At 37.0% G+C, this 13,927-nt stretch overlaps 1 protein-coding gene across 2 annotated transcripts in view; it reads left to right on the plus strand.

The window, feature by feature from the left end:
- The window catches only part of CTNNBL1 (catenin beta like 1), a 200,454-nt gene that overhangs the window by 43,456 nt on the left and 143,071 nt on the right, over window positions 1–13,927 (plus strand). Inside the window, exon 2 of one of the 2 annotated variants that reach the window (XM_043983996.1) lies at window positions 11,497–11,685. In XM_043983996.1, coding sequence (XP_043839931.1) covers window positions 11,497–11,685 — 189 coding nt within the window. The remainder of the gene's footprint in view (window positions 1–11,496; window positions 11,686–13,927) is intronic. The other variant, XM_043983997.1, reaches the window with a different exon arrangement.

Genomic DNA, 13,927 nt, shown 5'->3' on the forward strand with positions numbered 1-13,927 from the left:
AAATCCTTGCTAAATGAATAGTAGCAAAATTGGGATAGAAATGGCTACATCTCACTGGATTCTGTTGTATGTTTTTCAAACTTTTTGGAAGAAAGGCACACTTGCATATGAATGTATGGTAGGTAACAGTGTTCGCTGAGGTAGGGTTAAATATAAGATTGGGTTTTTTCTGACTGTCACAGTTTCTTATTGTAAATTTAGGTTTTGGGGTTCTGGTTGTATTGCATTAGCAATTATTCACTTTTTTACACTTGGTCCTTTAAGCAAATTTGCAGTGGAACCCTGATTGTTAACTTTGGATGATTTTTTTCTTTTAGTAGCAAATATTGATTAAGCCAGAAGTCCTAGTTGCAAAATGTCATCAGTGAATACATACAGCAAGGGAAAGGGAAAACTCATTATTGCAGATCACTTACAACTTCTGGGTCAGGCCATTCACTGCAGTCTGGTAAAATGAATGTTTGTAACCTCTACTTTAGTCTGACAAATGGTGATAGGAAAAGTTAACAGTAAATGGTTCGTGAGCATTTTAAATTTTGTCCGACCAGTGAATCTTAAACATTTCTTTGTGTCACTCCATGTGGCTTCATTTATTTCAAGGGGCATTTGGAAACTAATAACAAAAAAAAAACACCCTGCAACCAAATCAAGACTGATTTAAATTCACATGTCCTGTATGTGTGTTTATATACATGTATCTCATGTGTTATGCCATATGTCCTTTTTCACATGTTGCAGGGATATTGGGAAATCAGATGATAAGAGGATATTACAAGTGCAAAAAATTTTTGAGATTCTCCATGAAGAACTCAAAAATTCATCTCCATTGCTCCCTCATAGAGATTGTAGACATTTTTTCAAGAGGAACCCAAATTGTTATTTGCAGCTGCCTCTCCCTTTCCTCCCCTTTTATCAGCTCATTCCTCAGAGTATTAGCATGTACCCATAACTCTTGTAGCCTTAAGTAATTCTGTGATTTTTAGTTCATTTCTAAACCTTTCTCTTTTTTTATATCTTTAATTCTCAACTTTTAATTTGAGGTGATTTAGTGTAATGGAAAGAACATTCATAGAACGGGGAGTCAGGAGACCAGGATTGTGGTCCCAGTTGACACTGTTTGTGATCTTAGTCATTCAACATCTTGGGCCTTCCTTTTCTAATTGCTAAAATGTAGTAGTTAAATTAGATGATCTCAAAGGTTCTCAGTTATTTAAATAAGACGAATCTTATTTCCTTGTATTTGCTTCTTTTTCTTTGCTTCTTTTCTGAAGTTGTCTGATTTCCTATAAGACTGTGGGAGACCTTTGTGTCCTAATTTTTTTTTTCTGGTTTCTTCATAGAATTGAGTTTATTTTCACACACAATTACAAAATTTCAGAATTTTAAGGGACCTTAGTGATCCTCTAACCCAATCCATTATGCACCCTCTAATTCTTTTCTATAACATATCTGACAAGTGGTTATCCATTGTTTGTTTGAGCACCCCCAATAAGAGGAATCCACTACTTCCTCTGGCCCTTATTCCACTTCTGAATGGCTCTAGTTATTGGGGATTTCCTCTCAAATCAAGCTTAAATTTGCCTCTCTGCAGTGTCTACCAGTTGCTCCTAGTTCTCCCTGCTGGGGCCAAACAGAAGTCTGGTTCCTCTTTCACAAAACATCCCTTCAGATATTTGAACACAGCTATCATGTCACCCCTGAGCCCTGACTTTGTCATTCACTGCATTAGCAATCTCTTTGTGTTTTCTGCAAATTTGACAAACGTTCCATTTATACCTTTATTCAAACTATTGTTAAACAGCATAGATGCAAGCACAATGTATCTTGGGATACTTCACTGGAAACTTCCTTCCAAGTTGACATGGCTCACTAATGACTATTCTTTGAAACCATGTTAATAATTCAGAATGCACTTAAATATGGACTTTTCTACAATTAGTTTAAAAAAAAGTTTGACTGTATAAGATAGGGGAGCTATGGCTAGTCAGCAGTTTAGTTATAGAAGATTTGAGAGTTTAAATGGACTCCAGACTTAATGGGAATTAGTAGTGTGATATGACAGCCAAGAAAATAAGTGCAATATTAGACTGCATTGAAAGAATTATAGCTTTCAGGAAAATGAGGGGATAGTCCTCCTGCTGTACTTTGCCCTAGTCAGACTATGTCCCCAGTATTCCAAGCCCTGCATTTTATAAAGAGCCCTGCTAAGTTGGAGAATGTCCAGAGGCAGGACAACCAGCATGGTGAAAGGCCTTATTTGAGGTCATTTTGAGACCTCATTTGAGACCAGATTTGGTGTCATGTAGAATCTTAGAGTTAGAAGGGATTTTAAAGGTTTTTGAGGCCAATCCTTTAATTTGTACAGATGAGGAACGGGGTGGGGGTGGTGGTGGGGTGGTGGTAAATAACTTGCCCAGGGCCATATAGCTAGCACTTGTCTGAGGCAGAATTTGAACCCAGCTCTTTCTGACTACTAAATACAGTTATCTATTACACCATGCTTCCTTTCATATGAAGATTGGTTGAAAGAATAAGATGTTTAGCTTGAAGAAGATAAGGAGACCTGAGAACTGTCTTCTAGTATTTGAAAGTTTGTTCTGCTTGCCCTTAGAGGGTAGAACTAAGATCAGAAGATAGAAGTTGCAAAGGGGCAAATTGGGGTTTAATGTTAGGAAAAACTTCCCAACCATTAGCGGTATCCCAAAGTAGAACAAGCTGCCTTGGGAGGAGGTGGTAGTTTCCCTCCTACCTACTTGAGGTCCTTAACCAAAGACTGAATAACCCACCACATGCCAGTTAAGTTATAAACAGAGGGGATACTTTTGTTTATTTAATTTATTTATTTACAGTGAGGGTTTATTTATTATTATACAGTGAGGGTTAAGTGACTTGCCCAGGGTCATACAGCTAGTAAGTGTCAAGTGTTTGAGGCTGGATTTGAACTCAGGTCCTCCTGAATCCAGGACCAGTGCTTTATCCATTTTACCACCTAGTTGCTCCCAGAGGGGATACTTTTTAAGGTATAGGTTGGATTAGATGTCCTGGGGTCCCTTCCAGCTGTGAAATTTGATGATTCTGTGAGTCAGGCCATTCGGCTAGTTCCAAAGCCACTTAATTATACTGTCATCTAGCTCACAACTCGCCATCTTTTTCATAAGAATGGTGTGAGAGACTTTTACAAATGCTTTGTTAAATCTAGGAAAACTATATCCCCCTCTTTCCTTTGATCTGCCAGTTTAGTATCCATGTCAAAATAGGAAATAGTTATTCTGGTATGACCTGTTTTGATTAAGCCATGCTGGCTTTTTGTGATCTCTGTTTGCTGTCTCACCTTCCCCTTGCTTCTGCCTTTGAGAATTTTGCCAGGAGTCAAGAGTCAAGCTCACTGACTCATAATTTGCAATTTCCATTCTTTCTGTGCCCCCTTTTAAAAACTTGAAGACATTTACTCTTCTCTGGTCTTAAAATACTTCTCCAGTTCTCCATAATCTTTCAGGTGGCACAGATAGGCTTAGTAATCATTTGCTAGTTATTTTGGTACCTGAGGATATTGTTCGACTGGGGCAGATGAGTGTCTGTCTCTCTTTCTTTTTTTGGTGGGACAATGAGGGTTAAGTGACTTGCCCAGGATCACGCAGCCCAAGTATCTGAGGCTAGATTTGAACTCTGGTCCTCCTGAATCCAGGGCCGGTGCTTTGTCCACTGTGCCACCTAGCTGCCTCGAGTGTCACTTTCAAGGACATTGAGGTACTCTCTTATTGGGCCTGTACTCAGCTCGAGTGTCCACTTCCCATTAGATATATTTTGTTCTCTCCAATCCAAAAGTCAGGCTCCTTGCCAGGAAAAACAAGCAAAATAAGAAATGAGCTGCTCTGCCTTCCTGCAATTGTCAGTTATTATCCTTTCTTCCATCTGTTCGGAGTAGTGATCCAGCTCTCCTTTGGCCCTCCTTATTTCTCCTCATGCTCAAAAACCCTTTTTTGTGGTCCTTCACTTGTTTCGCCATTTCAGCTTGTTCTAAGTATTCACACTCTTAGCACTTCTGACAGTATTGTGACACATTTTTGTATCTATCCCCTAGTTCCTGCTCTTTACATATCATCTTAAACTCAAGTCAGTAGGTAAGTTCTGTATAGCAGTCTCCGTAGACTATTGCCTTTTCTCCTCCTTTGATACATTGTTTCTTTTACCTGTCTTCAGTATTTCATTCTTGAGAACTTCTTCCTTTTCTGGGTTGAGTTGTCCATGAAATTCTATCTTTGTTTTTTCTCTTAAGCCCCCCCCCCCCCTTTTTTTTTTTTGGCAAGGCAATGAGAGTTAAGTGACTTGCCCAGGGTCACATAGCTAGTAAGTGTCAAGTGTCTGAGGCCAGATTTGAACTCAGGTATTCCTGAATCCAGGGACAGTGCTTTATCCACTTCGCCATATAGTTGCCCCTCTGTTAACCCTTTGAAGTTTGTCAGATCCAGATAGAACACTCCTGTGTTGGTTCCTCTGCCTTTTTCAAGAGAAAAGGTCATTAAGACAACTCAAAAAATTATTAGCTGCCTTTGCCTTTGGCAAAGAGAGGAAGAGACAAATACAAAGCGAACACATTTCAGTAGGTGTGTGGATAGTGTAAGTCCGCAATCATTGTAGCTTCTTTAGTGCAGGGATCCTCCTTCCCTCCCTTCCTCTCTTCTTTCCCTCCCTCCCTCTCTCCCACCCGTCCTCCCTCCTTCCTTCCTTCCCTCCTTCCCTCCCTCCTTCCTTCCCTCCCTCCTTCCTTCCTTCCCTCCTTCCTTCCTTCCTTCCCTCCTTCTCTACTTCCTTCCCTCTTTTCCTTTCCTCTCTCCCCCCAAAAACCTTGGGCAAGACAGTAACAGAAGTATGGAGTGAGTGAGGTGAATCATGGTTGAAATCTTTCCTGAAATGGTGGTTCTGGGAATGGAATCACCAGTCAGATAAGTATAGCTTCAGGGTAGAGGTTCCTTTAGGATGGGAAGATGAGGAAGAAAGTAATCCAGGCCAGAGGCAGGTGACTTCTTCATTGCTGTTATCAGGTCAACAAATAATTGCTATGGAGCCCTCAGTTATGAGTCACTAAACACCATTCATTTTCTCTTTTTGCTTTGGCCTTTCCTGGATGATTTCTTATTTGATGGAACATGTGGATCTACTTCATCATTCCTTGAAGGACAAATGAGACTCTTTCTCCCTAGAGAGTACATACATGAGCCTAAAATTTGTTGTAAACCAAATGTTTAGTTTATTCCTTTTAAATTTCTTCCTTTTCTGTTTGATATTTTTTCTTCTCCCCAATGTCTCTTATGTATTTTGTGATACTTAGATGATTTTTTTTTTTCACATTGAGGTCCCAATTAAGTGGTTTTTTTCACCCTCTGGGGAATGTGAAGAACCTTCTCTAGGAGGGATAGGCCACACATTGTCACTTATTTTTATTTTAAATTGTTACTGATTTCTTTTGTTTTTACATCACTTTTCATTTCCAAATATGTCCTTCCTCTCTTCCTACCAGAAAGTTATCCCTTTTAACAAATTAAGAAAAAAATAGCTGGAAAAGCAGTTGAGCAAAACTGACATATCAACTGCACCAAAAGAAAGAAAGAAAGAAACCATCTGTGCCTTGATTTTTTAAAAAAAATCTTGTGCACATACCTATGATTTCATCTGTATAGTGAAATCTTTTCACATGACACTTTATCACCCAAAGTTGTGTCTTTTCAATGTCCGCTCCCATGCCTGGAATATACTCCCTCCTCACTTAAGTGTCCTGGTTTCCCTAACTTCCTTCAAGATTTGGTTCAAATCCCCCGCTCCATCTTCTTCTTCTTCGCAGTCTGTCTCCCCCAGTGCCTTTCCTCTGAGATCACCTTAGATTTACACCATGTGTATCTTGTATGTACCTTTTTTTTTAACCTTTCGTTATACCCCCATCACTTTACTCTGTGTCTGCTACAGTATCAGTATTTACTAAATACTTGTTGCTTGTTTGTTATTTGCATGTTGTCTTATCTATTAGAAAGTGAACTTTTTGAGGACAGGAACTATGTTTTTGCCTTTCCTTGAACCATAAAGACTTAATGCAGTGCTTGTTATTTTCTATGTGCTCAGTAAATGCTTGTCAAGTTTACTTTTTATTCTTCTCTGAATGCGTCATATTTTATAGTTTCTTATGACATAGTAATATTCCAGTACATTCATGTACCATAACTTGTTTAGGTATTCTCTCAACTAGTGAACATTTGCTTTGTTTCTAGTGCTTCTTTAACACACAAAAAAGTGTTAACATGGATATTTTTGGTGTATAGGGTCTTTCTGTCGTTGACTTTTGTTTTTTTTTTTTGGGGGGGGGTGGAAGGAGGTCCTCTTAGCAGTGAGGTCTCTGGGTATAGACATTTTAGCCAATTTTTTAAAAAAGTGAAACTCCATATTGCTTTTTAGAATGCTTGGAGCAATACATAGCTCTACTAATAGTGTTTGTGGGTGCTAGTATCCCTAACATTGGCTATTCCCCTCAGACATTTTTTATGTATATGTCCCTTTCTCTTTTCTGACACTGTTCCCACTCTGGTGCAGACCTTCATCACTCCCTCCTGGATTATTAAGTAGCCTGATGGTTGGTCTCCCAGCCACAACTCTCTCTCCATTGCAGTCCATCTTCTACTCGGTGGTCAGAGTCTTCTCTCTAAAGCAAAGATCTGAGCATGTCATCTCCTCTCCCCTTACCTCACCCAATGAATTCCAGTGGATCCTTGTATCCTTCAGGATCAAAGATGAAATCCTGTGTTTGCCATTAAACACCTTTCATTAAGCCTCTCCCCCTCTTACACCATCTTACACCTCACCTTCTTTTTTCTTCCATTCCAGAGTGGAATGGCAGGCATGGAGGAGACAGGTATGAAGTGGTAGCAAACAAACAAAAGGGTCACTAAAAAAAGTATCTCTATGCATATGTGTGTGTTTGCTGAAAAGAATTACAAAGTGGGGTTTGAAAGTATATGTTTAATTTATTATATATTTAAAAGATAAACCGTATATAACTGAGATCCAGACTTTTACATACAAACCTCTTGTTATATTAAGTGTGTGGAAATGTCTATTTTATCTGGTGTTAAGAAACAAGATAAAAATTAAAAATTAAAACAATTATTCCTGCCTTTTTGCTAAAATTAAAATGCCCTTATAAAGATACCTCTTCTTGAAAAAACTTAGTTATACTTTTTATAGAAGTCAGCATATAAATCCAAATCAACGTCAACCTGTCTATATAAGCAGAGATTTATTGATGTTTAAATATATTGTTGATTAATACATTATAAACACTTTTATCAGAGGAAGTCATAGGGATTTAGAAGAGTTGGTTTTGTAAATCTTCTGGGCTTGGGACGTAGATTTACTTCTTTACTCCTATAACTTTGTATATCAAATTAATTTTGGTCTTCTCCTATCTTCCTTCCTCCATACCATCACTTACATAAGTTCTATTCTGATACAAATGTAGTCTTTGTATTAATAATTACATTCTGTGTATTTTCATAATTTATCATAATGATACTTTTATTGCATATTATAGAAATCTCTCTTTTCACACCCCCTCACCCCAAATTGTAATTGAGGTCGAAACAGATCGTAAATGCTGATAATATAGATTGCATGCTCAGAGGAAATGGAGTTGGTTTCATAGTGGAGTTTTAATTTAGGATTCGTTCTGGTGATGTAGCCTCTTCCTATGGTACATTACTTTAAACCCAATATAACTGCATGTTCCCATAGCCCCTCATTATAGCTATAGCCTCTCACTGCTTTTTAATTAAAAAAAAAAAAGGAAAGAGAGAGACAGAAATGAAAACCTGCAGCTTAGGTTGGATATTGTCTGGGTATGCAGGGAGTAGCTTAGGCAAATAAATGCTTGTTTAATTTTTAACTCTTTCAGAGCTTTCATGTGAGAAATCTTATTTCTGTTTCCTGTGGGAATATTTTTTATAAAATGCTTTTGGTTTCTAGCAATTATGGAACCTCTCATAAGCTTTGATCATTTGGGAAACTATATCTCTTTGAAAGTCGATCAGCTCTGAGGTAGGAACCCAACAAATACTCAGCAGATGTTATCACTCTACAATAGTCCTAAAATGGGGAGTTAAGAATCTTTTATGTCTAGACCAGTGTGTTGGTATAACAGACATTAACAGTTAATTATTTTTTTTAGACTTGTGGGCAACAGAAGTAAAAAGATGACTTTATTAAAAGCAAATTCTCCTGACATTTCTTTATCTTGAAGGTTTCCAAACACTTTGCAAGATACAAAAAAAAAAAAATCCTCAAAGGTGACTAGTATGAATCAATCAACAAGCATTTATTAAATACTTCCTATGTACTAGACGCTCTGCTTGGAACTGGGGATACAAATATAAAGAATGAAACAATTTCTCTTCTTAGGGACTTAAATAAACATTTTGGGATCGGCCTTGTAAAACAAAGGAAAGGGACAGGTGTTAGTGCCATCTACCTTTTTGTGGATCTCCCTTGTAGTGAGAAATAGCTTGACATTTGCTTTTTCCTGCAGTTTTGTTGTTTCTGGGTTAGTAGGACTTATAATACCTCTCTTGTGCAGGTTACTACTGTTAAAGGCTGGGTTTTCTTTTGGAATTGGGGTAGAGATTGAACACAAAGTCTCATAGGGCTAGAATGAATTTTAGAAATCCAACCTTCTTAGTTTACAGATAAGAAAATAGGTCCACTAGATTGAAAATTCATTAGGGCAGGGACTATGTCCTTTGTATCTAATCTTTCTTCTTGCATTGCTTAGTATGGTGCCATGCATTTAGTAGCTACTTAATAAATGTGTCTTGAATTGAATTGCCCCAAACTCTTCTCAAGCAGTTAAGACTTAGGCTCTCAGGGTCATAATATCAAAGAATTTGACTTCAGAGATCACCTGATCCAATCCTTCCATTTTATAGATAAGGAAATTAGAACCCCCCAAATTAAAGTGATTTGCCAAGGTCTAACAGGCAGTAAGTGGCAGAACTAGATTCTAACTCAGGTCCTGTGATTCCAAATCACTTTTTTCCCCTCATACCACTTCCCATGGTTTAATGTTGAATGCTATCTTTAACCCTGAGGGTTGACTCCAGATAAACCTGAATTCCATTGATGGTCTGGGAGGGTTGGGTGGGGAGAGGAAGGGGTCGTGGAGTGATGCTCTACCTACACTTAAAATTGAAAGGACACTAATTTCAGCATCATTAAGAAGATAATTCTCTTCTAGGTGATTTATATATTGCCTGATGGGACTCAGGTTCATATCTCTTAGCTCTGTGACTGACCTTTTGTTTAGCTTTACCAGGTAATGACAGGGTTTATATTTATATCTTGTACAGGAGGCTTTCCAAATACCTCAGCAGTTAGTGCCCTGATTTTTATATTTATTTGTATATATGTGTATTTGCATATATTTTGTATATATGTGTGTATATATATATATATATATAGACATATATACATATACACATACACACATATACACATAGACGTATATATAAATACACACACACACACACACACACACACACATATATAAAATTTCCCCTAATAAAATGTAAGTTCCTCAAGGACAGGGACTGTTTCATGTTTGTCTTTGTACCCCCAGCTTCTAGGACTTAGTAAGGGATTAATAAGTACTTACTAGGGGCGGCTAGGTGGTACAGTGGATAGAGCACCAGCCCTGGATTCAGGAGGATCTGAATTCAAATCCAGCCTCAGACACTTGACACTTACTAGCTGTGTGACCCTGAGCAAGTCACTTAACCCCAATTGCCTCACAAAAACAAAACAAAAAAACAATAAGTACTTACTAATTGATTGATGAGTGTTTATGTTCTTCCCCCCAAATCCCCTCCTATTTACTATTCTGCACAGAGTCTGTTGGAGGTTTGGTTTACCAGAATCATTGTTGTTGGAGCACTCTCTAGAGAGCAGCTTCAAAAACTACTGTCTTGGGAAGGCCCATCAGATCAGACAAAGCAGACTTAGGAATCGGAAACTCGTGGGTCTTTGTAATAGTCCTTACTGTACAATCTTGACTATGCCATTTCTCCATTTGTAAAATAGAAATGATGATACCAATTCCAGGATTGGGGTAAAGATGAAAGGACCCACTTTAGCTCCCTCTGAGGAAGGTGCTATTTCACTAGATGTTATTAGAGGTAGAAAGTCTTTTCTAGGTATGACTGTAATGTATGTTTCAAAGGAGTGAGTTTATATGTGTATTGGGAGATATGTATAAAAGAGAGGTTGCCACTCGGCATCCATTTTGCATTTCATGATGATGGCACTGTTTTCTTTTGTCCTTTTAATAGTAGTCCACCTCCTTTTTCCTCTGCCCCCAATGAATAAACAATCCTGAAATCTGCTTTTCATGGCGAGTCTGCCTAACTTGGCTGCTGCAGCAAGCTCACGCTAATCAGAATCACAGCAGGCCTGGTTTTATGAACCTAAAAGAATTAGTGCTCCCGAGGGGCTGAAGTTCTTACCTGCTGGGGAGCTGCAGATTTCCAGTTTGAAGACATTATTGTGGGATCAAGCAAGTTTTCCCTCTTTTTTTTTCCATGTGGAAATGATTTCATACTTTTTAATAGTCTTAAATTATTGGCATGTTTTCAACAGTTTTTTTTTTAAGGGTTGATCTATAATGACTATAGTGGATTTTTATACTTATGGAAATAGGTTGTGATCATATCAAATTATTATCTATCCCGGGGAGACTGGGAATAGAGTGAAGAAAAGCAGGTGGTGCCCTACAAACCAAATTGTATAATTTAAATTTGCTAAGCAATGTCATATGCTTAGTATAGCTGAAGCACCTGGTATGTGGAGTCACCAGAAGCTTAGCTATGGAAGGGCATGGCCTTTCACTCCTGGCATCTTGGGGTCTGTCAGCTGAATGGGCAACCATAAGTTAGATATGTAACACATACAGTGGAAATTTATCTGTATTACCAAATCACTTAGTGGACTGGCAACTTACATGACATCATATTTGGTAGTAGTGTGCCTTATAGTAAGTATCCAGTACCTTTTTGATGGTCATCCACAATGGTAAATATCTAGGAATGAAGCAAGGAACTAATAATAATTTTGTAATTCAGGGAAGATGGATAGAGCCATATCAGTTGCACATATAAGGAAATTTCTGGTTTTATGAGTCTCATTTTAGTGATTGTTATTTTTGAATTGCCACCTTTCACCTTTTAAAATTGAAAAAGGTCTGATCAGCCAAGGTGGGGTTATAGAACACAGAATCAAGTTTTGTTGCTTAGTGGAAAGGGCATTGATTCAAGAATCAAGAGTCTTTGGTTTTAGTTTAAGCTCTACTACTAAATAACTCCCTGTTATTTTTGCTTTGCTGATTTGGTATTTACTCATCAATAAAATGTGTTAGGTTAGGTGATTGCTAATTCCAACTTGACATACTGTGATTCTAATTTCTTTTAGCCAAACAGGGGTACAAAACGGCCCCGAGATGATGAAGAGGAGGAACTGAAGACTCGTCGGAAGCAAGCTGGAGCCCGAGAGCGAAGTCGCTATAGGGAAGAGGAAGGGACAGCAGTGGAAGAAGCTGACGATGACAAAAAGAAGCTTCTTCAGATGATTGACAAAGAGGGAGAGGAGGAGGAGGAAGAGGTGAGGGTAGGTGGGAACTTGGAGAGCCTTGTCTTTAGAAATGAATTGTGACAAGAATAGTATTTTTTATAATTCTTTTCTTGAGACAAATAGATGTGTTTTTTATTCGTATCTCTTAAAAAAGTTCTTTGAAAACTTCAAACTTTTTCCACTCTAAAGGAATAGTTTTAACATAAATGCATAAGTAAATTAAGCATGAAACGGAAACTCTTTACCATTGCTGTTTAAACAACTTTATTTTTAGTTTGTATTTATTCTTCTCTGATATTTTGCTCCATTCAAATTATGAAAACTCATTCTTAACTAAACTCTTTTGGAGTTTTCATATACTTGCATTTTTGACATCTACTATGTGTGAGGTACTGTACTAGGTGTTTGGGTGGGATACCAAGATACAATTACTGACCTCAAGGAATTTATCATAGAAGGCAATACGACATAATGGCTTTCCTTTTTATAGTGCATAAGGTGTGAAATATGCTTGAGGAGTATATATTTTTCTGGATCATAAGATTAACAGATTTAGAGCTTAGAAGAGCCTTAGTGGGCTTCTAGTTCAGGTATCTCATTTTACAGATGAGGAAACTGAGACTAGAGAGGCTAAATGCCTTGTTTAATGTTACATAGCTAGCAAGTCTAAGGTGAGATTTGAAGGTAGATTTACCTGACTCCATGCACAGGGTCTCTGTTCACTACACTGTGCTGCCACCATCTGAGAAATGGAAAGTGACCATCAGGAAGCATTATCTGTAATGGAGATAAACTAGAAGCCTTCCCAATACAGTCAAGGGTGAAGCAAGAATGCCCATTATCACCCCTGTTATTTAATATTGTACTAAAAATGTTTGCTATAGCAATAAGAGAAGAAAAAGAAATGAAAGGAATTAGAATAGGCAATGAGGAAACAAAACTTTCATTCTTTGCAGATGATGATATGATGTTATACTTAGAAAATCCTAGAGAATCAACTAAAAAAACTACTTAAAATTATTAACAATGTTAGCAAAATTGAAGGATAAAAAATAAACTCACACAAAACATCAGCATTTCTATATATTACCAACAAATCCAGTAGGAACAGATAGAGAAATTCCATTTAAAATAACTGTAGACAAAGTAAAATACTTGGGAGTCTACCTGCCAAGACAAACCCACAGCTATAAAACACTTTTCACACAAATAAAGTCACATCTGAACAATTGGAAAAATATTAAGTGCTCATGGGTAGGTCAAGCCAATGTAATAAAAATGGCAATCCTACCTAAGTTAATCTGTTTATTTAGTGCCATAACAATGAGACTACCAAAAATATTTTATAGAGCTAGAAAAAATAATAGCAAAATTCATCTAGAAGAAGAAAAGCTCAAGGATATCAAGGGAATCAGTGAAAAAAATGTGAAAGAAGGTGGTCTAGCAGTACTAGATCTCAAACTAATATAAAGCAGTAATTATCAAAACAATCTGGTACTGGCTAAGAAATAGAGTGGTGAATCAGTGGAATACAATAGTATGAATTGCACTAGAGTAAATGACTATAGTAATCTAATATATGATAAACCCAAAGATCCAGGTTTTTGAAACAAAAGCTCATTATTTGACAAAAACTGCTGGGAAAACTGAAAAACAGTATGGCAAAAATTAGGTATAGATCAAAATCTCACAGCTAAAATAAGGTCAAAATGGGTACATTATTTACATGTAAAGGGTGATACCACAAGTAAATTAAGAGAGCATGGAATAGTTTATCCTATTTATGGACTAGGGAAGAATTTAGGATCAAAGAAGATATAGTGAGCATTATAAAATGTAAAATAGAGAATTTTGATTATATAAAATAATTATACAATAAATAATTATATAAGCTTTAGCACAAACAAAACCAATGTAACCAAAATTATAAGAAAAGCAGAAAACTGGGAAAGAATTTTTGCAATAAGTATCATTGGTAAAGACTTTATTTCTCAAATATATAGGGAACTCAGTCAAATTCATAAAAATAAAAGTCTTTCCCCAATTGATAAATGGTCAAAGGATGTGAACAGGCAGTTTTTACATGAAGAAATCAAAGCTATGTATAGTCATGTGAAAAAATACTCCAAATCACTATTGATCAGAGAAATGCAAATTTTAAAATAATATTTTATTTTTTTTACCATTTACATGTAAAGATAGTTTTCAACATTCATTTTTGTTATATTTTGAGTTCCAGATTTTTCTTCCACCCTTCCTTCTCTCCCTCTTC

Source organism: Dromiciops gliroides, chromosome 2 (genome assembly GCF_019393635.1).
Source record: "Dromiciops gliroides isolate mDroGli1 chromosome 2, mDroGli1.pri, whole genome shotgun sequence".
Classification (NCBI taxonomy): domain Eukaryota; kingdom Metazoa; phylum Chordata; class Mammalia; order Microbiotheria; family Microbiotheriidae; genus Dromiciops; species Dromiciops gliroides.